The sequence below is a fragment of the Podarcis melisellensis genome (genome assembly GCF_964234715.1).
Source record: "Podarcis melisellensis genome assembly, chromosome: 2".
NCBI lineage: Eukaryota > Metazoa > Chordata > Lepidosauria > Squamata > Lacertidae > Podarcis > Podarcis melisellensis.
Window position 1 is genome coordinate 123,821,179 of NC_138529.1, and position 25,399 is coordinate 123,846,577.

The following is a 25,399-nucleotide window of genomic DNA, read 5'->3' on the forward strand; positions in this document are numbered from 1 at the left end:
TGGAGATCGGGGCTCCTCCTTTCGCAGGGATTGCATTGCACGCCCCCCCCCCGAGATCTGCCTTCCTGCCTTTTACTATGGGAAATGCGGGGGGGGGGGCTTTCTGCAGAGGGAGCACCGACAGGGTTTGCATTGCAAGAGCTCCTTTGCAGCGCAAGGAGATGCTCAGCTCCCCCCCCCCGGCGCCTTTGGGACAATAGAAAAGGGAGCCCCCCCCAGGGCTGGGACCTGAACCCCCTGGCAGGAATCCCTGGGGCGCTGCGATTCTGGCTTGGCGGGTCCCCTTTGGGGGGAGAGTGGGGAATCCATGGAAGGGTTATTAAATAATAATAATAATAATAATTTAATCTATTGCTTTCTCTTGCTCAGGGCAGCCCAAAGTGACTTACAACCAGTTGTTGTTGTTGTTGTTGCTATGTTCCACGGTGACGCTCCAAGGCCTTCTTTGTCGCTCCAAGGCCTTCTTTGTCGTGTTTCCTGTATTTTGGGGGGAGTTCTCGGGGCCTGCTCCACCATAAGGGAAACTGAGGCAGCCCCCTCAGGCAGCAGATGCAGGGAGGGGCAAGGAGGGGACGGAGCGGAGTCCCATTTGGCCAGCCCTGATTTAACCCTCTATCCTCTCATCCAGTGGAAGGTGCTGTCCCATTGCCAGTGTCCCAGACACAATGCAGCCGCCTTGGGAAGTCAGTGGTGCAGGATGATTTGGGAATGTGTGCAGTTGGTGGGACTTCATCAGGAAGATGTTGGAGATCACGGAGGAAGGAGGAAACGAAATACAGATATTCAGCGTTTTCAGGGGAGGGGCAAGAAGGGGAAAGTGTGTCCCCCCAGATAAGACTCCCATCCTCCCTGGCCATGGGCCATCCTTGCTTGGGCAGGTGGTACTTTGAGTCCAACCACATCTGGAGGGCCAGAGGTGCCTCAACTCAGCATAGAAGGTTCCTCTAGGGCTCAGTGTTACTTGGGAGTTGGTGAAATTGGATCTTAAGGGTTCTTGAGACAATTGTTCAGGGATTGTGATTGGTATCCAGACCCTAGCAGTATAAAGCCAAGAGGTCCCCACTGAGCAGTATATCAAGCCTGCCGCCCCCTGGGGAAGACCTTCAGAAGGAAGTGGTTTGCCCCCAAAGTTAATTCCTTCCTTCCTCCGCTGCTGCTGCTGCCCACACTAAAGGAATGTCTGGATGGAATCCCAGGGATGTCTGGCTCCTATTACAAAGAGATCCAGTTGATATTCTAGAATAAAGTGTGGCTAAGATTCTGAGTCACAATAATGGCTGAGAAATACAGCCAGGGAATATGAAACTGATTTGAAGATTGATTTCTTCTTTACACATTGTTGTTATTATTATTATTATTTTACATTCAGGAGGACACACCACTGGTTTCATCATCTTTATTTTCTTTCCCACATCTAGTGTTATTCACCTTTAATACTCACCTTTTTCAGTGTCTCACAGATTTTTATCTTGTGATATTCAGATGAAGAGAGGTATAACAATTTAATAAATAATTCCCAGTTGGAGCAGAGCTAGAATATCCAGAAGCCCTTGGCCACCCAGGGCAAAGGAGGAAGAACAGCGAGAGAGGCCTGGACAGGGAATCTCCGCTAAGATAAGCCAGTGTCAGGAGGCAGGTGCGAGACCCGGTGGCATATAATTAGAAATCCTAATTGGGGCGGGTGTCTCAATCTGGCCTTCCCAGCGGTCAGGCTCCAGCTGCTTTCCTTCTGCACCTCCAGCTCTCTCCATTCCATAATGCAAGGCTGAGAGATGGAGGTCCAACCCCAAGAACATTCTCCAACTGAGCACTCCTTCAACCAACCACAAGCACCAAGCCTTGTCACTAGACTTATATATGGGTCTCCCAAAATGGTCACTATGCACCTCCTGAGGCCAAAGGGACTGTGCAGGTGATGAATAAACATCTTGAGGTCGAAGGGGACAGCATGTGGCCCAAGGGGTGGAGGGTTATAGTGCAGCGGATGAAGAACTTCATGATGAATTTAGGATCCTAATTAATATTGGCCAGGTTCATGGAACATAGAGCAGCTCCCGTTCCTGTGAGAAACCACTTTTTATAAAACGTAAACCCCACAGTTCAACCGTATTCTAAGGTAATGCTGCTTCATTAATGCTTAATGTAACTGTTATAAGGGGTTAGTTGTGCGTAACTTGCCGTTACTGCTGGGCAGATTGCCTGGCTAACTTTGCCTCGGCTGACAGCCTTTCACTCCGTGGCCGTTCAGTCGCTTGCAGAATCCGTCAGTGGGCGTTTCTTGAACCTCTTCCAGCAAAGAAGTTGTTTGACGCCCAGTCTCCGCCTACTCTTCCTGCGCGGAAATCTTCTGCACAGGGAAGGAGTGGGCAGTGGCGTGTCCGTGCTCTCCCCACTAGTTTTGGGCGAAGAGTCTTTGAGACCCCTCTCCGAATCTATCTCATGATATACTCCCCAAATTTTCCCATTTTAAAGTTGAAAATATTCAACTGAGCGACCACCTACCGTTGGCCGCCACAATGATTATAGACTGGACCCCAGATGGAGACAGACATCCAACACATTTGATTGCGAATTCAGTACTGCAAGTCAAAAGTGTAAAATGGTCCGAACTACAGGCTCAAAAATTCTCAGCATATTTCCAACAAGGACTAAAACAAGCATATTCAGACTTAACTGAGGGTTATCATGATTATGACCAAACTCTAAGACTATTCTCGAATCTGTCGGAAGATCTAACGTATTTTTTCTCTGTCCCGACTCATAAAATAAATCGAACACAAAGGAAGATAGGTGCATTGTGGTTCAACAGTGCTTGTAAACAGGCTAGACCATTTCTTGGTAACATCTACAAAGAGTACAAAGCCTCTGGGGCAACGGTCTTGCCAAAAGAATATTTCCAAGCAAAATCGGCCTACAAGCAAATTCAAAAGGGTGCCAGACTGGAATGGCAAGTGAACCAGTGGCGGGCAATTATAGAAGCCTCATCATCACGGAACTCCAGACAATTTTGGCTCCTGGTAAATAAAAGAACTAAAAGATACCCTTTAACTATTATTCCCGCCCCGGTTTGGGAATCTTATTAAAAAAATTACTTTGCCACAACTGACTGTATCGTTAACACAAGAGACGGATTTCAAGATCAGTGTGATGGCCTGGGATTCCGATTCAGAGGCTGAACCAGAGGAATCCCAGCCTGCACAGGAGTCCCCGCCTCCAGGGCCGGCTGAACTGGGGCAAGGCCTAGATTCTGAAGAGCCTGCACCTGTGTCAGATCCTCAGGAGCAGGCACCAGGTGAAACCCTTCTGGCCCCAGAGGTGCTTGAGGACTCAGTGGCTACAGGTGAGCCTCCTCCGGGGCCCAGTAACCCTTCGGCCTCTCCTGAACTACAGAGGCTTAGGGCAGAGAGGCGAAGGGAACTGGTTGCTCCCAGGAGGAGTGCTTGCCTTAAGGCCAGAGGAGGTGGGGCTCCTGGGGACCGGGACCGCCCCTGGCCTTAGAAGAAGATAAAGGTCAGTCAGCCCGGTCCCAGGTTGCGGGAGCAACGTCGTTGTTGGCTTCAGATCTTCCAGTGTTCCTGTTCCCTGCCCGGCCTCCTGCTTCTGACCTTCCAGCGTTCCTGTTCCCGCCCAGCTCCCAGTTTCGGACCTCGCCTCTCATCTTGAGAACTCTGACTACGATCACGGTACCTTCCCCCCGGGGCCAGCACAGTTTGCTCCCGCCACACCCGCACTCCCCCTTCGTTGGGGTGCGTTCGGGAAGAGCCAGAGGCCATGGCTGACCAGGCAGCTGCCCTGGTGGCATTGGCCCAGGAAAACCAGGCCTTGACCCACACCGTTCAGCAGCTAAGCGATGTGGTTGCGGCGCTTCAGCAGCGTTTGGAAGCCTTTCCAGATCCTGGGGCCGACGCCCTAGCTCCAGGCAAGTACCCAGTGGCCTTGCCAGAGAAATTTGATGGGACCCAGGCCAGTTTTCCCATGTTCCTCGCCCAGGTCGTTGTACATTCAGGGGCGAGCCCGGAACTTCCCTGATGACCGCACCAAGGTGCATTTTTTAATCAGTTTGTTAAAGGACCAGGCGGCCAAGTGGGCTTTGCCACTGCTCCGGCAAGACTTTCCTTTGCTAACGGACTATGTGGGGTTTTGTAACCACTTAGAGACTGCGTTTGGTAACCCTCTGAAGGAGAGCCAAGCCAATCGGGCGATTCGTCGGTTGAGACAGGACAAGTCCACAGCCGCCGCCTACGCCACAGAATTTCGGCTGTTGGCACAAGAGTTGTCTTGGAATGACTCTGCACTACGGGACCAGTATCTTGAGGGACTGTCGGACGAGATACTGGGCCAGTTGGCCATGATGGATCGTCCCACCACACTGGATACCCTCATTCAGCGGAGCCTGCAGATAGACGATCGGTTGGAGGACCATCACCAGGCCCGGGACCGCCAGCACTCCCGGCTCCTAGCGCCAGTCCTTCCCAGCAGGTCCATGCCCACAGCCGAGTTGCCAGTCGAGCTAACACTGCTCGGGGCTGCGCGACCTCGGCTCTCCCCCTCGGAGAAGTCGCGGCGTCGGGAGGGGAACCTGTGTCTTTACTGCGGTGGGGGTGGACATTACGCCCGTTCCTGTCCCAAGAAGCTACCAGTCGCAGGGAGACCGCCAACCTCGGTAGCCGAAGGCCCTAGCAACGTGGGGTCCCAAACCATGCAAGAAGGGCCCTCACCAGTGGAATTGCGACATCTCATGGTACCGGTGCGTCTCTACCCTCCAGGTGGTCCCTGGATTCTTACCCACGCTTTGGTAGATTCGGGGGAAACCCGCTCCTATATGGACGCTGCCTATGCCGCTCATCATCAGGTGCCACTTCAGAACAAGCCAGAACCGGTACAGGTGGAGGCAATTGACGGACGGCTCCTGCATTCGGGTGCCGTCACTCGGGAGACCCAGCCCTTGGTCCTGTGTCTCCAGCAGCACCGGGAGGTGCGAACCTTGGACATTGCCTCCATGCCCCGGTTCCCCCTGGTGCTCGGAATGGACTGGCTGGAGGCTCACAACGTTCAGATTGACTGGGTCAAACGGACCGTGCACTTCCCAGACCCATGTTCCCATGCTCAGTCCGAGATGCTAGCGCCCGCACCCGCGGAGGAGGCAGCACCCACATTCCCAGCCGTGTACCGGGACTACCAAGACGTGTTCGAGGAACGGGGGGCAGACCAGCTGCCGCCGCATCGGTCTTTTGACTGCGGCATAGACCTCCAGCCCGGAGCGCCCCTACCGGTGAGTCACTTATACTCTCTAACAGAGCCAGAGCGCAAGGCTTTGCAGGACTTCTTGCGCAAGAACCTGGAGCGTGGTTTCATTAGGCCTTCTACCTCGCCCACCGCTGCGCCAGTGCTCTTTGTTAAGAAGAAATGTGGGGAGCTCCGCCTTTGTCATGATTACCGGGCCCTGAACAAAATTACCATCCCAGACCGGTACCCCTTGCCCCTTATCTCGGAGTTGCTGGAGCGGGTGCAAGGGGCACAGGTGTTCACCAAGCTAGACCTCCGGGGGGCCTACAACTTGATTCGGATCCGAGCCGGGGATGAGTGGAAGACAGCATTCGGGACCCGGTACGGGCAGTTCGAATACCTGGTTATGCCTTTCGGTTGTGCAACGCGCCTGCTGTGTTCCAACGGTACATCAACCACGTGTTCCAGGACTTGCTAGACAAGTACGTGGTGGTGTACTTGGGTGACATTCTGGTTTACTCCCGTGACCCGGCTCGCCATGAGCGACATGTCCGGACCGTGCTGCAGCGCTTGCGCGAGCACCGTTTGTATGCAAAGCTCAGCAAGTGCGAGTTCCATCAGCGGTCCGTGGACTTCCTTGGTCACCGGCTCTCTCCAGATGGGGTGCAGATGGATCCTGGGAAGGTGGCAGCGGTGCGAGAATGGGCGGCACCACGGAACCACAAGGACCTACAGCGTTTCCTGGGGTTCGCCAACTATTATCGGACCTTCATTGCAGATTATGCTCATCGCACCACCCTGTTGACCCGGCTACTGCGCCCGAAGACGCCGTTTTCCTGGGACAAGGAGGCAGAGGAGGCGTTTCAGGGGTTGAAGGCCTGTTTCCAGAGAGCGCTGATCTTGTGGGGGAGGAAGGGAAAGGAGAATGTTAGCCGCTTTGAGACTCCTTAAAGGGGAGTGAAAGGCAGGATATCAAATCCAAACTCCTCTTCTTCTTCTTCTTGCAACATCCTGACCCCTCTCGACCCTTTGTGGTGGAGACCGACGCCTCCAGTACGGCTCTCGGTGCCGTCTTGTCTCAGCAGTATGGACCTGAAGCGCCACTCCTACCCTGTGCCTTCTATTCCCGCCAGCTCCTTCCAGCGGAGCGTAACTATACCGTGTGGGAGCGGGAACTACTGGCCATCAAGGTGGCCTTTGAGGTCTGGCGCCACCATCTTGAGGGGGCATGACATCCGGTGGAGGTGAGAACCGACCACCGGAACCTAGAGTACCTCCAGACCACCCGCAAGCTGAACCAAAGGCAGATCCGGTGGGCGTTGTTCTTTTCCCGGTTCCAGTTCCGGATCCGCTACATCCCTAGCTCCCAAAACCAGAAGGCGGATGCCCTGTCCCGGAAACCTGAAGACAACGCAGACACGGTACAGCAAGCAGTACCCACCACGATCCTACCACCAGCTGCATTCCTGGCCACCCAGGAGGCGGAGCCACTGCAGGCTCGGGTGCGGGAACAGCAGCGGGTCGACACTTGGGCCCAGGAACGACTCCGGGAGCTGGCTGAAGGGTCCAGCCCTCAGTATCCGGGGCTGGTCCTGCACCAGGGCCTTCTGCTGCACCACGGTCGCCTGTACATCCCGCCAGGGCCACTGCGGCTGGAGGTTCTCCGGATGACCCATGATGCCCCAGCCGCGGGACACTTTGGACGGTATCGGACCACCCATCTGGTAAGCCGTGAGTTTTGGTGGCCCCGCCTGAAGGCTGATGTGGCTTGCTACGTTGCTGGTTGTGATGTCTGCCGGCGCGCCCCCCTACCGGGCGACCCCCCGGCCTACTTCAGCCATTGCCAGTTCCACCACGTCCTTGGCACACGGTTTCGCTGGACTTTGTAATGGACTTACCCCCATCTCGTGGCTGTACCTGCCTTCTAGTTTTCTCTGACCATTTCACTAAGATGGTGCACTGTGCCCCCTGCCCATCTGTACCCACAGCCAAGGAAACCGCTCAGCTGTACCTTCAGCATGTCTTCCGCCTGCATGGCCTACCTGAGCGTGTGGTGTCTGACCGGGGCGTTCAGTTCACATCCCGGTTCTGGCGAGCATTGCACCAGACCCTCGGGACAGAGGTCTGCCTCTCGTCAGCCTACCATCCACAGACCGATGGCCAGACGGAACGGGCGAACGCGGTGCTGGAGCAGTATCTCCAGTGTTACTGCAGCTACCAGCAGGATGACTGGGTCGACCACCTAGCATTGGCGGAGTTCGCCTACAACAACGCGGTGAATGCGTCCACCCAGCAGACCCCGTTTCAGGCCAGTTACGGTTATCATCCACGGCTGTTTCCAGATGTGCTGCCGGCATCCGCGGTCCCTGCGGTGACGGAGTGGCTTCAAGAGCTCCAGTCCCAGCAACAGCTTTTGGTGGAGCAACTGCACCAGGCCAAGGAGGCGTACAAGGCCCAGGCCGACCGTCACCGCCAGGTGGGGCCGGAACTTCGCGTCGGTGACCTGGTATGGCTCTCCACTCGCCACCTCCACCGCTCTCGACCTTCGTGGAAGTTGGACGCCCGTTTCACCGGCCTGTTTCCTATCGTGGACTAAGTCTCACCTGTGGCATTCCGTCTCCAGTTGCCCGCAACCCTGAAGGTTCACCCGGTCTTCCACAGGTCCCTTCTGAGTCCGGTGGCTTCTGACCTTCCAGCGTTCCTGTTCCCGCCCGGCTCCCAGTTTCGGACCTTGCCTCTCATCTTGTGAACTCTGACTACGATCACGGTACCTTCCCCCCGGGGCCAGCACAATCAGCTTCCCCTCTGGCCCCCCACCGATCCGGAAGACATCCATGACTTGATCGTCAAACTCAAAACAGGGAAAGCGCCTGGGCCAGACCTAATCCCGGCAGAAGCTATAAAATACCACGCAGACTGGTGGGCCAAGGTCCTGGCGACCATCTTCGATGCAGTTAACAACTCTGGAATGATCGCGGAAGTATGGAAGGACGCTGTTATCGTTCCAATCCACAAAAAGGGCTCACCAGATGACCCGGGGAATTACAGAAACATCAGTCTGCTCTCAATAGTGGGGAAACTGTATGCCCGCTGCCTGTTGAACAGACTTATCCAATGGGCCGAAGAGAAAAAATTAATTGGGCCCGAACAAGCTGGATTCCGCCCAAAACAGTCAACAATCAATCATATTCTAATTTTACAACATCTTGCCTGGAAATATTCCACCCCAAAGGGTGGCCAACTCTGTGTGGCATTCATTGACCTAAAGGCAGCATTCGATAGTATCCCCAGGAAAAACTCACCCGCTGGGGCATCGACAGAAGGCTTCTCTGGCTAATAATCAAACTCCATGAGAACTCAGCGGCTAGAGTGAGATTCACCCCCGAGGGTGATCTCACCAATTCAATTCCCATTAACAGAGGTGTCCGACAGGGTTGTATATTGGCTCCACTCCTGTTCAATTTGTTCATAAGCGACATGAGGACTCCCCTAATAGAGGCCCAAGAAAGGATTCATGCACCCCACCTAGCACTTTATCGCTGCCCCTTGTTACTATATGCGGATGACGCAGTCATTCTTTCTTTTTCTAGAGTAGGTCTCAGGAGGGTCTTACAATTTTTGGGATCATACTGTAACGCAAACTCCCTTACAATTAATTATGGAAAATCTAAGATCCTGATTTTCTCAAAGAGCCGGAAACTCCATAATTGGAGAATTGATGGGAGAGTCATTGAACAAGTCTACAGATTACAATATTTGGGAGTTTGGTTACAACATAACCTCAGATGGAAGGCCCATGTAGCCTATGTTACAAATAGAGCCAAAGCTATCTCCTTGGCGATTCTTTTTCACCGATGGGGCCCTTCATACCCCATCGGCGCTGAAAGTCTTCAAGGCCAAGGTGATCCCGACAATTGCTTATGCCATCTCTATTTGGGGGACTTTTGTCAACCTATCTCACCTGGAGGTCATTCAAAATCAGTTTTTAAGAGGGATATTGAAACTGCCCAACTGTGTAAGTAATACAGCGTTACGCATGGAACTTAATATTGTATCCCTGGAAAATGCTCTGTGGAAGCACATACTTTGTCACTGGTTATCTCTATGGCACAATCTCCCAAACTTGTACTTGATAAAATGTATGTGGAGATGATTTCCAGAGCCCATGGGTAAAAAATTTACAGCTGAAAATTACGGCAATGGGAATCTCCCCATCCAAATTACTAGAACAGGACATAGTCCCAGCTAAAAGATCAGTAACCTTTAAGCTAGAGGAGATGGACTTGCAGCAGAAAATGGTCTTGGGCAATGGTACCTGCTCACCTCTAAATCTTGGTTTATTACCCCTCTTAAGGCTCCCAAACTATTTGAATTCCTTAACTTCTTCAGCTCATAGATATGCGTTTGTAAAGGCAAGATTCAACACCTTCCCATCGAACGTGCTGAGAAATAGATTCTCCAATGGACAGATATCGCTCTTATGTGATTGTAATTGTGGGGCACCGGAATCGTTACATCACATAATTTTTGACTGTGCTCTGCACTTACCGGCCAGGAGCAAGTTTCTTGCTCAATATCTTAAGGGAATTGCCGATGATACAATTGAAGCCAAACTGAGATATCTACTAATTGACGATGACCCCCTAAGATCACTCATGGTTGCCAGATTCTTGATCAACGTCCTATCCCTAAAGAAGAGAAACGGTCTCCTGTGTGGCTCGGATAACCCCTTTAAACCATGATCTATGTTTTAGGTGATATCACCATTGTTTTAAACCATGATCTATGTTTTAAGCGATATCACCATTGATATCCGTGATTAATTTATGAGCAGAGGGCGATGTATAGGTTACAAATTTATTGTAATGTATGATGGTCGTCCTTGTTTTTGTTTTGCTTCGGTTCCTGCTTGTCTTTTGTAAGTTTAGGCGATTTTAAATTTGGAGGTCTAAGTATAATATGTTGGTATGGGAAACTGTCGTGTAACGGGCCAATGGCTGTAATAAAGATCAATCCAATCCAATCCAATCCCTCTCCGAATCCTCCATCTCCCTCCCTTCTCTACTGGTGTTGCGCTGAATTCCTTCCCTCTGCTGGTCCCCTCTCCTGCATCGCTCGGGAACCTTGCCTCCACCTCTCTTTCCGATGTCAGTTCCCTGACATCCACCTCCCTCCCAGGACCCCCTCCACCCCCAGCCCAACCCTGTGACGTAACTTCGTCTCCTTCTTCAGCCGACGATGCAGGGAATCCCTGGAAGGAGCTGCCGTCATCCCCCGAGGACTCAAACCCCGCTTCCCACCCGCTCCGATCTCTTCGCGCGGGACAGGCTTCCCAGTCCGATTCCTCCTCCTCTGACGCTTCTCCCCTTTCCTATTCGGAAGCAGGAAAACCCACAAAATCCTCTTCCTCGTCTGTGGTCCCAAATTGCTCCTCCCAGAATCTCTCTATTGGTTTGGGTTTACCCGGATACCTGTCGTGGAACTGCTCCACAAGATATCCATCATCGATCGCCCCCGTGGGAACCCACGTGTTTTCTGACTCGGGTTCTCCCTCCCAAGTTACCAAGTACTTCACCTGCCACCCCCGCCATCTTGAATCTTGGATTTCTACCGCTTGGTTGTGGTGTTCCCTCTCCTCTACCTGCGGGTGTGTGGTGACTTCTCTCTCTCCCCCCTGGAACTCCCGTTTCCCCCCTGTACGGTGAGAGTAGGGACCTATGAAACACCGGGTGTATTTTCATGCTGTCTGGCAACTTGAGCTTGAATGCCACGGGGTTCACTTGCTGTGTTACCTCAAAGGGTCTCAGCCGCTTTGGCCGTAGCTTCTTGCACCCTCCCTTGAAGGGTAGCCCTTGGGTAGACAACCACACCCGGTCTCCCACCCTTATGGTCTCCCTTTCCCGGCGGCGCTTGTCTGCTTGCCTCTTGTAAACTTCCTTGGCCCTTTCCAAGTTCATCTTAAGTTGCTGGTGCAGGGCCTCCATTTCTTCCACAAACTGTTCTGCCACAGGCATGCTCCACTCTTCCTCCCCCTTCCCCGGGAAGGCCCTGGGGTGACACCCATAATTGGCCATGAACGGGCTCATTCCCCTGGACACATGCTCAGCGTTATTGTATGCAAATTCAGCCAGCGCTAGTCTCTCTACCCAATTGTTCTGTCTCTCATTGATGTAGCAGCGTAGGTATTGCTGTAAAATACTGTTCGCTCTCTCTGCTTGCCCATTGGTTTCCAGATGTCTCGCCGTCGAGAACCCCACCTCCACCTGCAGCAAGTGCATGAGCTTCCTCCAGAACCGCGAAGTAAATTGTTTCCCGCGATCCGATATGACCCTCGAGGGAGCTCCATGCAGCCTGAAGATGTGATCAACAAACAACCTGGCTGTTTCCTCTGCCATTACTGCATGCGAGCAAGCTATGAAATGGCACATTTTGGTTAGCAGATCCACTACTACCATGACTGCTGTCTTCCCTCTAGACTTGGGCAAATCTGTCATAAAATCGATGGATACCACCTCCCAGGGTCTTCCCGGCGTGGGTAAGGGTTCCAGCAACCTTGGGGGGGCAGCCCTCTCCCCTTTAGCCCTTTGGCAGCGGTCACACCCCTGTACATACTCTCGTACATCTTCCGTTACCCTTGGCCACCAGAACTGCCTGGTAACCAGCAACATGGTTTTGTGCTGACCAAAGTGCCCCGTTGGGTTGTCGTGGACCTGTTTGAGCACCCTTCCCCTCAAGGTCTCCCCTGGTACGTATATCGCCCCCTTGTAGTACAGTAGCCCTTCCCTTTCCTCAAAGCCTTCCTGGTTTTCCCTCGCTTCCCAGAGTTCCCTGATTCTTGTTTGAGCGAATTCGTCGTTGCGAATCAGCTCGGCTAGTTCTCGTTTCCCAACCAACGCTCCCCCCCCACCCATCGTTCCTCTGGGAATACGTGTCTGACTTCCGGTGGTCCCTCTCCTTCCGTGTACTCCGGCTTCTGGGATAGAGCGTCTGCTCTTACGTTCTCCTCTCCCGGCACGTACCAGATCTCGAAGACGAACTTGGAGAACTCCTGTGCCCATCGAATCTGTCTCTGGTTGAGTACTCGAGCCGTTCTCCAGTATTCCAAGTTCTTGTGATCCGTGCACACCTGGATCTTGTGCTGGGCCCCTATTAGCAGATGTCTCCATCGCCGAAAGGCTGCATAAATCGCAAGCAGTTCGCGATCATACACCGTGTAGTTTTGTTCCGACTTGCTTAGTTTCCGCGAGAAAAAGGCGCACGGTCTCCAGCTTTGCCTGACCCACCCCCCCGGCTGCAACAACACCGCTCCGATGGCCCGGTCTGATGCATCTGTCTCCAGCCTCATTGGCTTCTGCAGATCCACGTGCAGGAGTTGCTCCTCCGAAGCGAACGCCTTCTTCAGTCTTTCGAAGGATTGTTGGGCACTTTCTGTCTAGGCAAACTTCTTTTTGCTACTGAGACAATCCGTGATGGGTGTGGTCAAGTGGGCGAAGTTCTTGATGAACTTCTGGTAGAAGTTGCTGAACCTGAGGAACCTCTGCACATCCTTCCATTCCAGAAGTTGCTGAACCTGAGGAACCTCTGCACATCCTTCCATTCCAGCACCGCCTGCACCTTGCTGGGGTCCATAGCTAGGCCCCTGTCCGACAACTTGTACCCCAGAAATTCAACTTCTCTGGCGTGAAATTGGCACTTCTCCAGCTTGACCCACAACTGGTGCTTCTGCAGTCTCTTTAGCACTTCCCTGACGTCCTTTACATGCTGTTTCTCATTGTCCGAATAGATTAGGACGTTGTCCAGAAAGGCTACGCAGTTCTTGTACAGCAGGGAACCCAACACATGGTGCATGAAGGCTTGAAAACAGGCTGAGCCTGACTGTAATCCAAATGGCATAACTAAGTACTCAAAGGCCCCCAGGGGGTGAACATGGTGGTTTTCCATTCGTCCCCCTCCCTCATCCTAATCAAATTGTACGCTCCTCTGAGGTCCAGCTTGGTGAAGATTTTCCCCTTCCTCACCCGTGTTAAAATGTCATCAATTCTGGGCATTGGGAAGTTTTCGGGTAAACAAATCCTGCGTCCACTCAGGCTTCCCTGCGTTGCCTCTGCTTTGAAGCTGACCCGGCAGGAGAGCAGAGTAGCAGCAGCAGTCCTGCGTCCGTGTGAGATGAGAGAGGGATAAATCAAGTCCAAAGACAGATCGGTTCTTATCGCTAGAAGCGTTTATTTACAAGCCATAAATCAGTCTCATTCCATCGGAGCTTTCTGGCATCTCCGTGCTTCCAAAAGCACACACGCAGCCTCTGAGCCTGAGCTGTTTCTCCGACAGAAGCGAAAGCAAGTCTGAACACTGACGCACTTCTCTGCGTCAAGCTCCTCCCAGATACAGGACACCACAGAGTTTTACCCTGTCAGTTCCAAACTCCACAGGAAGGTCACGGGTTCTGATACAAGGTTCAAGGCCCTATAATCTACGACTAATCTGGGCTGATTAGTGTGTTTTTGTCCACAAAGAACACCGGACTGCCCCCTACCTCCTTTGATTCTCTTATGAAACCTCTTTTCAGGTTCTTGTCAATAAAATCCCACAACTCCTGCATCTCCCGGTCCAACATGGCATACAGCTTACCCACTGGCAGCTGAGCCTCTGGGAGTAAGTTGATTTGGCAGTCAAAGGGCCTATAGGGTGGTAGCCTGTCCGCCGCCTCCTCGCTGAAGACCTCCTGCAGGTCAGCATACTGTGGTGGCACCTCTCCTCTTGGCTCCACTGCCATTCCCGCCACCCTGGCCACCGTCATCCTTGGCTTTCGCCCCCCTAGACAGTGTTCCAAACAGTGATCGTCCGCTCATGCCAAGCCACTACTGGATCATGTAGTGCTAGCCAGCTCATGCCTAATATTATTGGGGGTCCCGCCAGTGTGGCCACGTGAAAGGCAATGGTTTCCGTGTGCCTGGAAACCCTCATTCTCATTGGTGGGGTCTGATGCGTCACCTCCCCTCCCAGCAGTTCCCTGCCATCTATCGTGGTGATTTGGAGGGGGAAATCCAGGGGCAGTAGGTGGAGTTGGTGCTCTAGAGCGAAGTCCTTGCTGAAGAAATTGCAGGAGCTGCCTGAATCCAGCAGTCCCTTCACCTTGACTGGGTGTCCGTTTTGGAGTTCTAGCACCACCTCTATGGCTATTGCTGCCTTGGGGGGGTCTGGTTGGGGCACTTCTATTAGTTGCTGGCCTGGCTGCTGTGCCTGCTGATTGGCAGCCAAGCGTTGGCATTTCCCTGCACCTTCTCCTCTTCCCCCTCCTCCTCACCACCAGCGGCTCCCACCATCCCTTGCCAAGCCTTTCTTTGTGGACAGGCCCTGGCAAAATGTCCTGGCCGTTGGCAGAGGAAACACTTCCTGGTGCCTTTCCAATCCTTTCCCTCCCTCTTGCATCCTTCACTGGAGTTTGAAACCTCACGCGCGCACTCTCCATAGATTTCCATTGGCTCAACTGGCTGGGAAGGCTGCCTTGGCATTTCAGGAATGCGGTAGTCAAGGCAACGCTCTCCTCTCCCCTCCCGCTTCTCCAAAGCGCGCACTTCCTGTCTCACTCCTATCGCAAGCACAGCTTTCGTCAATTCATCCATCGACTGCAGGCGGGGCGCGCGGGAAAGCTCGTCCTTCACAGTTGGAGACAACCCCTCCTCAAACAGCATTTGTATGGGTGGAGAATCTAGGTCCCACTCCAGCCGGTGTATCAACATCGCAAAATGGGACCAGTAGTCTCTAACTGATAGGTTCCCCTGCTTGCAGCCCATCAGTTCACGTCTGGTCACACTCTGTTCCACTTGGCTGTAATACATCGCGTCCAAAGCCTGAAAGAACTTCCGAAGCTCCTTCAAGGCAGCATTCTGCGTAGCCATTAGGGGCCTGACCCATTCACGCACCCCATCCTGCAGATGCCCCACGATGTATGCCACCCTCTCCCTGTCATCAGCAAAGTCATCATGCTGCAGTTCCAAAGCGTACTCTATTTCCGTTCGGAATGCGTTATAGTCCTGGGGCTTCCCCCCAAACTTGTGTACCAGTCCTGGCACCTTCCTTGCCACGGGGGTGGGTCTGACCTGTGCATCCTGAGCTCGCCTTTTATCCAGCCACGCCATCAGTAGAGCCACACGCTGTTCCAAATCTCGGTTCCTCTCCACCAGATTTTGCACTCCAGCTGCTTGCTCCGCGGCGCCGGCTCCTCCAGTCTGACTCATGGTCTCCTGCCTGTGCACAAGTAACGTTATAAGGGGTTACTTGTACGTAAGTTGCCGTTACTGCTGGGCAGATTGCCTGGTTAACCTTGCCTCGGCTGACAGCCTTTCACTCCGTGGCCGTTCAGTCGCTTGCAGAATCCGTCAGTGGGCGTTTCTTGAACCTCTTCCAGCAAAGAAGTTGTTTGACGCCAAGTCTCCGCCTACTCTCCCTGCGCTGAAATCTTCTGCGCAGGGAAGGAGTGGGCAGAGGCGTGGCCGTGCTCTCCCCACTAGTTTAGGGCGAAGAGTCTTGGAGACCCCTCTCCGAATCCTCCATCTCCCTACCTTCTCTACTGGTGTTGCGCTGACGTCCTTCCCCTCTGCTGGTCCCCTCTCCTGCATCGCTCGGGAGCCTTGCCTCCACCTCTCGCTCCGATGTCAGTTCCCTGACACTTAATTAAGGGTTAGGAAAGGCTGATGATGCATTACCAGTATTTAACATTATTTCATCTGTCTTTCCTAAAAATTTGGAACATATGGAGGACAGGAAAGAATGTACGAGACGTCAAAATAAGAGCAGGTGCTAATTGATGTGTGTAATATTCCTTTGTTCTCTTCCTAGGTTTCCTTTCCCCCTGCTCCTCCCTGTTGAAAGAAGACAATGGAGAAGGCAGTCAAAATTCTGGAGGGCCATGTCCAATGGGAATAACAAAGAAACCATATAAATTCATGGAATGTGAAAAGAGAGAGGAGAAACAATTTGAAAGTATGGAGTGTGGGAAGAGTTTCACTGACAGTGGAACACTTGGAAAACATCAACGGACTCACACAGGAGAGAAACCATTTAAATGCATGGAGTGTGGAAAAAGCTTTGGTTGGAGTTCAAACCTTCGTATACATAAACACACTCACACGGGGGAGAAACCATATAAATGTAAGGAGTGTGGAAAGAGCTTCAATCAGAGTGGAAGCCTTAGAATCCATCAACGGATTCACACAGGGGAGAAACCATTTAAATGTATGGAGTGTGGAAAGAGCTTCAGTCAGATTGGAAACCTTAGAAACCATCAACGAACCCACACAGGGGACAAACCATTTAAATGTATGGAGTGTGGAAAGAGCTTCAGCGATAGTGGAACATTTAGAAAACATCAACAGACACACACGGGCGAGAAACCATTCAAATGCATGGAATGTGGAAAGAGCTTCAGTCAGAGGGGAAGCCTTAGAATCCATCAACGGATTCACACAGGGGAGAAACCATTTAAATGTTTGGAGTGTGGAAAGAGTTTCAGTACGAATAGAAGACTGAATATTCATCATAAAACTCACACTGGGGAAGAACCGTTTAAATGTATACTGTGTGATAAGAGCTTCACTGAGAGTAGAACACTTAGAATCCATCATCGAATTCACACAGGGGAAAAACCATATAAATGTATGGAGTGTGGAAAGAGCTTCACCGATAGTGGAACATTTAGAAAACATCAATGGACTCACACAGGGGAGAAACCATTTGAATGTATGGAATGTGGAAAGAGCTTTCTTGATGGTACAGCACTTAGAATCCATCAACGGACTCACACAGGGGAAAAACCATTTGAATGTATGGAATGTGGAAAGAGCTTCACTTCTAATGGAGCAATAAGAAGACATCAACGGACTCACACAGGGGAAAAACCATTTGAATGTATGGAGTGTGGAAAGAGCTTCACTTCTAGTGGATCAGTAAAAAGACATCAATGGACTCACTCAAGGGAAAAACCATTAAAATGCATGGAATGTGGAAAGAGTTTTATTGAGAGTAGAGAACTGAGAACCCATTATCAAACTCACACTGGCGAGAAACCATTTAAATGCACCGAGTGCGGAAAGAGCTTCAATCGCAGTGGAACACTTAGAAAACATCAATGGACTCACACAGGGGAGAAACCATTTAAATGCATGGAATGTGGAAAGAGCTTTATTGATGGCACAGCACTTAGTATCCATCATCAAACTCACACAGGGGAAAAACCATTTGAATGTATGGTATGTGGAAAAAGCTTCACTTGTAGTGGAACACTTAGAATCCATCAACGAACTCACACAGGGGAAAAACCATTTGAATGTATGGAATGTGGAAAGAGCTTCAGTCAGAGTGGACAGCTTAGAATTCATCAACGGAGTCACACAGGAGAGAAACCGTTTAAATGCATGGAGTGTGGAAAGAGCTTCAATAGAAGTGGACACCTTAGCAAACACGATCGAACTCACAGAGCGAAAACAACTTACTTAAATGGAGTGTAGATAGCGCTTCAGTCCTGATGTTCTTACAAAACATCAATGGACTCACAAGGAGGAGAAGCTTTAAGAGTTGAAACCCAACAATCTACCAACAAACTGAAAAAGCAGAAATGATTTGAATGGAAGGAGTGTGGGAAGTTCTTCTATTACTTTATATGTATATAATTTTATATGCAATTTATTTTTATATGCAATTTATTTACAAATTGCTACATACTTTCCAGATACACATTTATTTCATACTTGACTTCCTCTCCATGGTTTCCCCATAGAATTTTTACACCTTACCTTTTCCACAGCATAGCAACATCACCTACCATTAAAAACCACTAAGTCTCTTTATCATGGCCCATTCTTTCTTCATGGACAGCACTTAAAAATTCAGCCGCTATTAAAGTAATTTGATCATCGCTGTCCGCCAGCAGGTCCTGAACAGTTGGTTGTGTAAACACCTGTCTATTAAATTTTAGGGCCTCAAATAATTGTCTTCTGGCATAACTGCCAAAATCACAGGAAAAGAATATATGCTCTAAAGTATCGGGTTCCTGTTTTCTGCATTTGCAGAGACACTCTAATTCTGGAATAGCTAAGTATCTTCCTCTCACTACCACCGAGGGAAACATGTTAAATCTGGCCAACATAAACAGGCCATCTTTGTTTCTTCCCTATGTACATAAAAAAAATCCCTTCCAGGAATTCTCAACTAAAGGGAATTGAATTCTTCTTGAGCGTATCAGCCAGAAACTTATAGCTGGTTCTTTTCTTCAGCAATTTTGAGCATTGTAATCAGTTTTTCTGCTAGTGTGTTTGGCGTTCTTGATCTTGAGTTTCATAAAATCAATCAAACTCCTGGTAGTTTATTTGCTTTTGAATAAGCTGATTTCACTCTGAAAGCAAGAATCTCCATCAAGGCGGTTTTTTCTTTCTTTCTCCTCGTTTCTCCTTCTCTACTTTGGTTGAGGGTGTCTTCCTTGTCTGGCCCATAGTCATGTTCTTGTTAACACCCAACATTTTTATAGCTTTCCACTTTTGGCAGAGTGCTCCGATGTTCCAGTAACCCCAGAGCCTTATGGGGGGGCCTATACCCACTCTCTCTCTCCCACCCCCAGGGCACCTGTAGTAAAGTTAGTACTTTGCTCAAGCGGAGAATGAGGCCTTGTGGGAAACCAGCAAGAATTATGGGAACTAGGTCCTGTTGCTTTAACCCATAGACCCGTTGGCTCCAAGGGCATGAAAGGTTTACTATGGGAGAAGAATTCTCTGGGTAATGTCAAGGGTTGACACCTTTGAGGGAAGTTATGGATATCCAGCCGGTGATGTTATCTCCCTGTTAATTGCCCAAAGGAGGTGCATCTGCCTAAGCGCCAAGAAAGGGAGGAAACATCTTTGATCTAGGCTCTGGAGTCTTAATTTGCCCAGCTGTCAGAAGTTAAAATTATTAGCCCACAAGCTGGTCATTGGAGAATTCAAATGTAACCAAGAGTGGTGAGTGGGCCTGGGGGATCTGATTCCACGTGCAAATTAGGGATAAAAGATCTTGAGAATGGCTGGGAAGGCGCGCTCTGCAGTCCGCAAAATCGCCCGGCTGCTGCTGATGTTCCACCTAAGCAGCCGTTCTTTTGTGATGAAGGTTTTCTAAGACCTCTGAATGCGGATCTCTGAAGGACTCTGAACTATCCTATCTTTGCCTTAGAGTGTAGAAGTGAGTATTAGCTAGCTATATTTTGCAACGTTTTTATTTTCTCTTTACTTGTAATCTACCAAAAGATGTGCCTGCTTTTTAGCATGTTCTTTATGTTTTAAAATAAATTTTAAGCAAGAAACTTTCTCTTGTATTGTGTGTACCTATCCGGGGGAATAGCTAAATCCAACGCCTAGCTTCTTGGTTGCGCTTTACTAAAGAATTTCTGCCTGCAAACTTGTGGAAGCAACTTGTAGTTTGGGGTTAACCGGTAACAAAGAAGCATGGCCGTCTCCCTTGAGCTGTGGCTTAAGGTAACCCTGGGACAAGGGAGTGGTGGCAGCCTCACCAGTTCTGTTTCGTCCTGTTTCTGAAAAGGTCAAAGGGTCTGCCAGCCTTGCTCCAGAAACCTGGTCTGGCCGGAGAGCAAAGACAGGTGAGGGAGGGGCTAATGGTTGGGGACCAGTTGACCACAGGACCTGATCTGCTGCGGAGGGTGCATGGCAGGCGACTGAACTCCGATGCGACAACCTGGAAGTCCCAGAGCGCTGGAATGGGATGCTTAAGAAACCTCTACAGATTCTCAAAGGGGAGAAGAAAACATTTAGATGTATGGAGTGTTTGACGTATTTCTCTCAGAGTTCACTTTCCTTCCCATCAATGAACTCAGATAATGGGAAATCAGTCTTAAATGCATGGAGTGCATGTGAAGTTCAGGTATTTGTATATAAAGTTGTATAGACAGGTCTTTAAAGTAATGAAGGTCATGTCTCACAAGTATTGTATAATAATAATAGTTTTTATTTGTTTTTTATTAATAATATTCAAATATAAAGGATTTCATGCTCCCCAATACTGATGTTATGTTTGGTATATTTCACACACCTGTCTGAGTGGCGCGTGAGAAAGGAAGACTGTCTTATCTCTCTTCCAGTTTCAGACTGTGAAACTGTTATTCTAAAGCACCAAAGCTGCAGCAAGCAAAGGCAGCACCGTCTGCTGCTTGTGGCTGGAAAGCCAAACAGGAAGTTTGTGACTGTTGCCATGGGAACAAAGGGGCAGTCCATTCTGTACTGAGCACCGGATGTTAGCTCAGTGGGTTTGTCATATGACCTATACAGGATGTACATGGGTGGAGTTAGGAGTTTCTCTCTGTATGTTGATGAGAGCAGACATGTTTACTGGATGACTGCTGAAAGACACAAATAAAGGACATGTAGATACGTTACTGTCTGTGTCTGATTCCCCTCCCTGGGGATATGCAGGGAGGAGGAGAGGAGGAGAAGCAGTTGGTGTGTTTTCCTCACAGCCTGAGGAAAATCGCCGGAACGGACCTCGTGTTTATCCTGCCGGGAGTCGCCGGAGGGAGGTCTAAGGAATTCAGCCGGTGCCTGATCAGATAGGCACATACCGATGACCGGGTAGCTGATTTCCAACAGTGGTACCAGAGCTGATGGTTGCTGTTTTCATTGCCCTCTGCATCAAGAAGTGGCTTCCATGGATGCCTGAGGAGAGAAAGCTGATTCTCTGCAGCCAGAAGCTGACCAGAGCAAGCTGGAAGCAAAAGCCACGGAGCCCAGGTATGTGATTTTCGGGCTTAGAAGAGTGGATGCAGATTGAGTTATTTTTCTGCTTCGAGGGAGCAGCGTATGGGAAACAGCTCCAGTTTAAAGTGAAACCGCATACCAAACATTCCTGTGGTTTCTTCTCCAAGGGATTGGAATGTACTGTTGCTAAGCGACGCCTTACAGTGAAGGCTAATCCTCACAGAGGAGAAGTGAAAGTTAAAATGGAATTGTTTTGACTACAAAGTCTGAGGAGCTCTTGGACATTTCCAACGCAGCCAGCGAAGAGAGCTGCCAGGTGCACAGTGTGTAAACAAGCCAGCTATTGGATTTTAGAGGCTTGTGTTTGAGAGTCAATGCAAGGACTCAAAATGGATGCTAAGAAGGGGGGAGGCCTGCCTTCTCCAGGCCTTTTGACCAGTGACATTTATGCATCTTGGTCTATTAAGATGAGGGCCCTGCTGCAGAATCAGAGACTGTTTGACGTGATTGAAAACCCCATTCCTGCAGCGCCAGCGCGTGCTTGGGAGTCAAAGGATGTGAAGGCCAGAACTGCTATAATTCTGTGTGTGTCAGATTCTGAATTGATACACATACAAGGTTTACTGCACGCGAGAGATGTTTGGAACACGCTGAGAAGGACACATCAGAGAGATGCAGGTTCTTCAGCGTTGCTGTATTTTGAGAAGCTCACCAACCTGAGGCTTGCGCCTGATGGAGATGTTCAAGCCCACCTGACCAGGGACGCGGACTTATAAAAAATATTGGGGGGGCCCGGGAAAGCTCATGAATAATAAATAAGCTCATGAATATGCAAATAAAGTGGCGCCGCCTCCTCGTGATCAGCTCCAAAGGAAATTGGGTGGAGCTTTTGCTCGGGAGGGAGGGCAGGAGGCATGCAGCCCGCCCCTTCCTGTGCATTTTGGGCTGGGGGAGGGGCGGCGATGGCGCTCTGCTGGAGGGGCGCCGCCCCCCCAAACGAATTTTTGAGGGGGCTCGGGCCCCCTCAAGCCCCATGGAGTCGGCGCCTATGCACCTGACGGAAATGAAATTTCTGCGTCAACAGATGGTGGAACGCAATTTCCGTCTGCAGGAGGAAGTGTTTTGCTTCATGGTGATCAACAGCCTGAATCGGACTTACAAAACGGTTGCCAGTCAGCTGGGGTCTCTCCCAGCACAAGATCTCACGTCGGAGAGGGTCTTTGCCGTCGTGTTGAATGAACATGACAGACTTGCCGCCCTGGACGTGAAGGACAGAGGGAGGGAAGAACGGAGTTCTAACACCCCCACAGCTCAAGCTACTGGAGGAGATGCTGTAGCTATGAACGTTGTCCGATGTTACAATTGTGACCAGACTGGGCATCTACAGCGGAACTGTACGAAGCCACGTCGGCAGAAAGGAGCTAAGGCGAGCTCCACAAAGTCTGAGGCGTCAGACAAAGGTCACACCAAGCCAAAGGCAAAGACTGCAAAGGCTTTGATGTCGCTAAAAGCCACACCAGAAGTGGGGAATTTCTTTGTTTTAGATACTGGAGCCACAGTTCACATGACGGGACACAGAGGACTGTTTTCTACGTTTAAGAAGCAAAGCTTCGCTGTGCAACAAGCCAACGGTCGAGAGCTGGAAGCGACTGGAATTGGGACTGTGTATCTTAAAAGTCTGAACTTGACTATAAACAATGTTTATTTGGTTCCAGAATTGAAGTACAATCTGCTCAGCGCTTCGCAGATTGCCAAGAAGGGACTAAAACTGTCCTATGATGATCAACACTGCGAGATCTACAAAGATGGAGAGTTGTATCTTTCTGCCAAAGAGAAAGATGGACTGTATTTGTTGACTTTTGATCAAAGTGATTACATGAAATGTAATTCTTGTGATTCTAACATGATCTCTTTTGCAGGTGTAGCTGAGAAGAACGCCAAGCAGGTCACCTCGAGGGTTGACAAAAGGGCATTTCAGCGGGTGTATGCTGATGTGATTGGTCCTTTAGAACCATCTAGAGGCAATGCAAAGTATTACCTAATATGTGTTGATTCTTTTACAGGTTTTGTCTGGATTTATCTTTTGGAGAAACCGAAAGAAGCCTTAGAAAGGTTTAAAGAGTTTTGTGACAAGGTTAAAAATATGCGTGATGCTGACATAGATTGTCTTTGCACAGATGAGAAGCCAATTTTTCTTTTACAGGAGTTCCAGAGGTTCCTGAAGAAGAAAGGGATAAGACACAAACTTGCAGCTTCCGAAGAAGCTTGGAATAGATGTGTTTGTGTTAGAGTGAACAAAGAATTGCAAAAGGGAATGCATGCGCAATTGCTAAGTTCACATCTGCCAAATGAGTACTGGGCTGAGTCGCTAATGTCATATTGTTACACGTGGTTGAGAAAGTTTTCAAAAGAGTTGGGATGTTCTCCTTTTGAGAAACTGTTCCACAGAAAACCTTCTGTTGCCCATTTCAAGGTTTTTGGGTCTCATGTGAGGATAGAAGCTCCAGGTGGAGTAAAGAATGCCAGAGGCATTTTTGTGGGTTATGAAAAGGGTCTCTACAGAGTAATTTTGTCTGAATCTGGAAAGGTGATTCTCACAAAATTTCTAGAGAGTGCTCCTGAACAGGAGAGAGTGATTGTTCACACATTTCCCACAGGTGATGATGATTCTGATGATGATGATGTTGATTTTATTGAGTTCAGTAGTACTGATGATGACAGCGATAGCTCAGACAGCTCAGTTGTCACAGTCATTGAGAGGAAGTCTCACACAATGACTAGACCCTCAGAAGAGGAGGATGAACCACTGATTAAGCTTAGTACTGGTTCTCCAGAGAGTCCAAAGGCTGAACCAGAAAGCAAAGAAGAGCAGCACCTCTTACGCAGGTCTGAGAGAGTAACGAAGGGTGTACCACCCAAGAGGTATTCACAACAGTTTGCTAACCTAGTTGTTGCTGTTGAAAACGACCAAGGTCAGATTGAAGCTGTGTCTGAGTCAGAGACAAAGGCACAACAGAGAGTTGCTAACCAAGGTAATGCAGAAGCACTCATTCCTTGGAAGTCACACAACCAGAGAGGTGCATTGGTAAAACCAGTGGCGGGTAGTTCCAAGGGTGGAACTGAAACAACAGGGGAATGTTATAAGTATAACAACTGTTTGTTTTCTTCTCTGGATGACGCTTTGCTCGCAGCACGCATTGATACTTTAGGGGGAGGATGTTATTCTAAAGCACCAAAGCTGCAGCAAGCAAAGGCAGCACCGTCTGCTGCTTGTGGCTGGAAAGCCAAACAGGAAGTTTGTGACTGTTGCCATGGGAACAAAGGGGCAGTCCATTCTGTACTGAGCACCGGATGTTAGCTCAGTGGGTTTGTCATATGACCTATACAGGATGTACATGGGTGGAGTTAGGAGTTTCTCTCTGTATGTTGATGAGAGCAGACATGTTTACTGGATGACTGCTGAATGACACAAATAAAGGACATGTAGATACGTTACTGTCTGTGTCTGATTCCCCTCCCTGGGGATATGCAGGGAGGAGGAGAGGAGGAGAAGCAGTTGGTGTGTTTTCCTCACAGCCTGAGGAAAATCGCCGGAACGGACCTCGTGAGCTTTATCCTGCCGGGAGACGCCGGAGGGAGGTCTAAGGAATTCAGCCGGTGCCTGATCAGATAGGCACATACCGATGACCGGGTAGCTGATTTCCAACAGAAACTACTTTCACTTTTACGTCGTACTGTTTTGTTGTTGGAGCTGATGAGAATGGATGCCATTATGCATATGTATGTAAATATAAACCAGAAAGACATTTACTTCTGCTTCATTGACTATGCAAAAGCCTTTGACTGTGTCGACCACAGCAAACTATGGCAAGTTCTTAAAGAAATGGGAGTGCCTGATCACCTCATCTGTCTCCTGAGAAATCTCTATGTGGGACAAGAAGCTACAGTTAGAACTGGATATGGAACAACTGATTGGTTCAAAATTGGGAAAGGAGTACGACAAGGCTGTATATTGTCTCCCTGCTTATTTAACTTATATGCAGAATTCATCATGCGAAAGGCTGGGCTGGATGAATCCCTAGCCGGAATTAAGATTGCCAGAAGAAATATCAACAACCTCAGATATGCAGATGACACAACCTTGATGGCAGAAAGTGAGGAGGAATTAAAGACCCCCTGCGCCCGGCCCTGCCTCCCCCCCCATCGGGAAATGGGGGTGAGACTGACCGGACCCCCCTCTCCTGGCAAGGGATTAAAAGGGGGGCATGTCCCCTTTCTGCCCCGGAGGGCTTTTTCCCAGGTGGGGGGGGTCGCCTTCCCTGCCGCCTCCCGGGGATCGAACCCGGGAACTTTCTCAGGAGAGAATCAGGAAAACGGAGCTGGTTTGGAAAGGAGAATTTGTGTCTTCGGGGAGGGAGGGGCCACTCATTCCTCCCCCCTCC

General features: G+C 50.1%; 1 protein-coding gene and 1 long non-coding RNA gene across 4 annotated transcripts in view; one reads left to right on the forward strand and one right to left on the reverse strand.

Annotated features, from left to right (window-relative positions):
- The window catches only part of LOC309364694 (uncharacterized protein), a 77,015-nt gene extending 59,270 nt beyond the window's left edge, over positions 1-17,745 (forward strand). For all 3 annotated transcript variants that reach the window (XM_081902468.1, XM_081902469.1, XM_081902467.1), the window contains exon 2: positions 16,066-17,745. In XM_081902468.1, the coding sequence (XP_081758594.1) occupies positions 16,066-17,732 (1,667 nt within the window). In that variant the 3' untranslated portion in view covers positions 17,733-17,745. The remainder of the gene's footprint in view (positions 1-16,065) is intronic.
- LOC309365363 overlaps positions 1-25,399 on the reverse strand; it is a 109,591-nt gene that overhangs the window by 65,835 nt on the left and 18,357 nt on the right. The gene's annotated exons all lie outside the window — the stretch shown is intronic.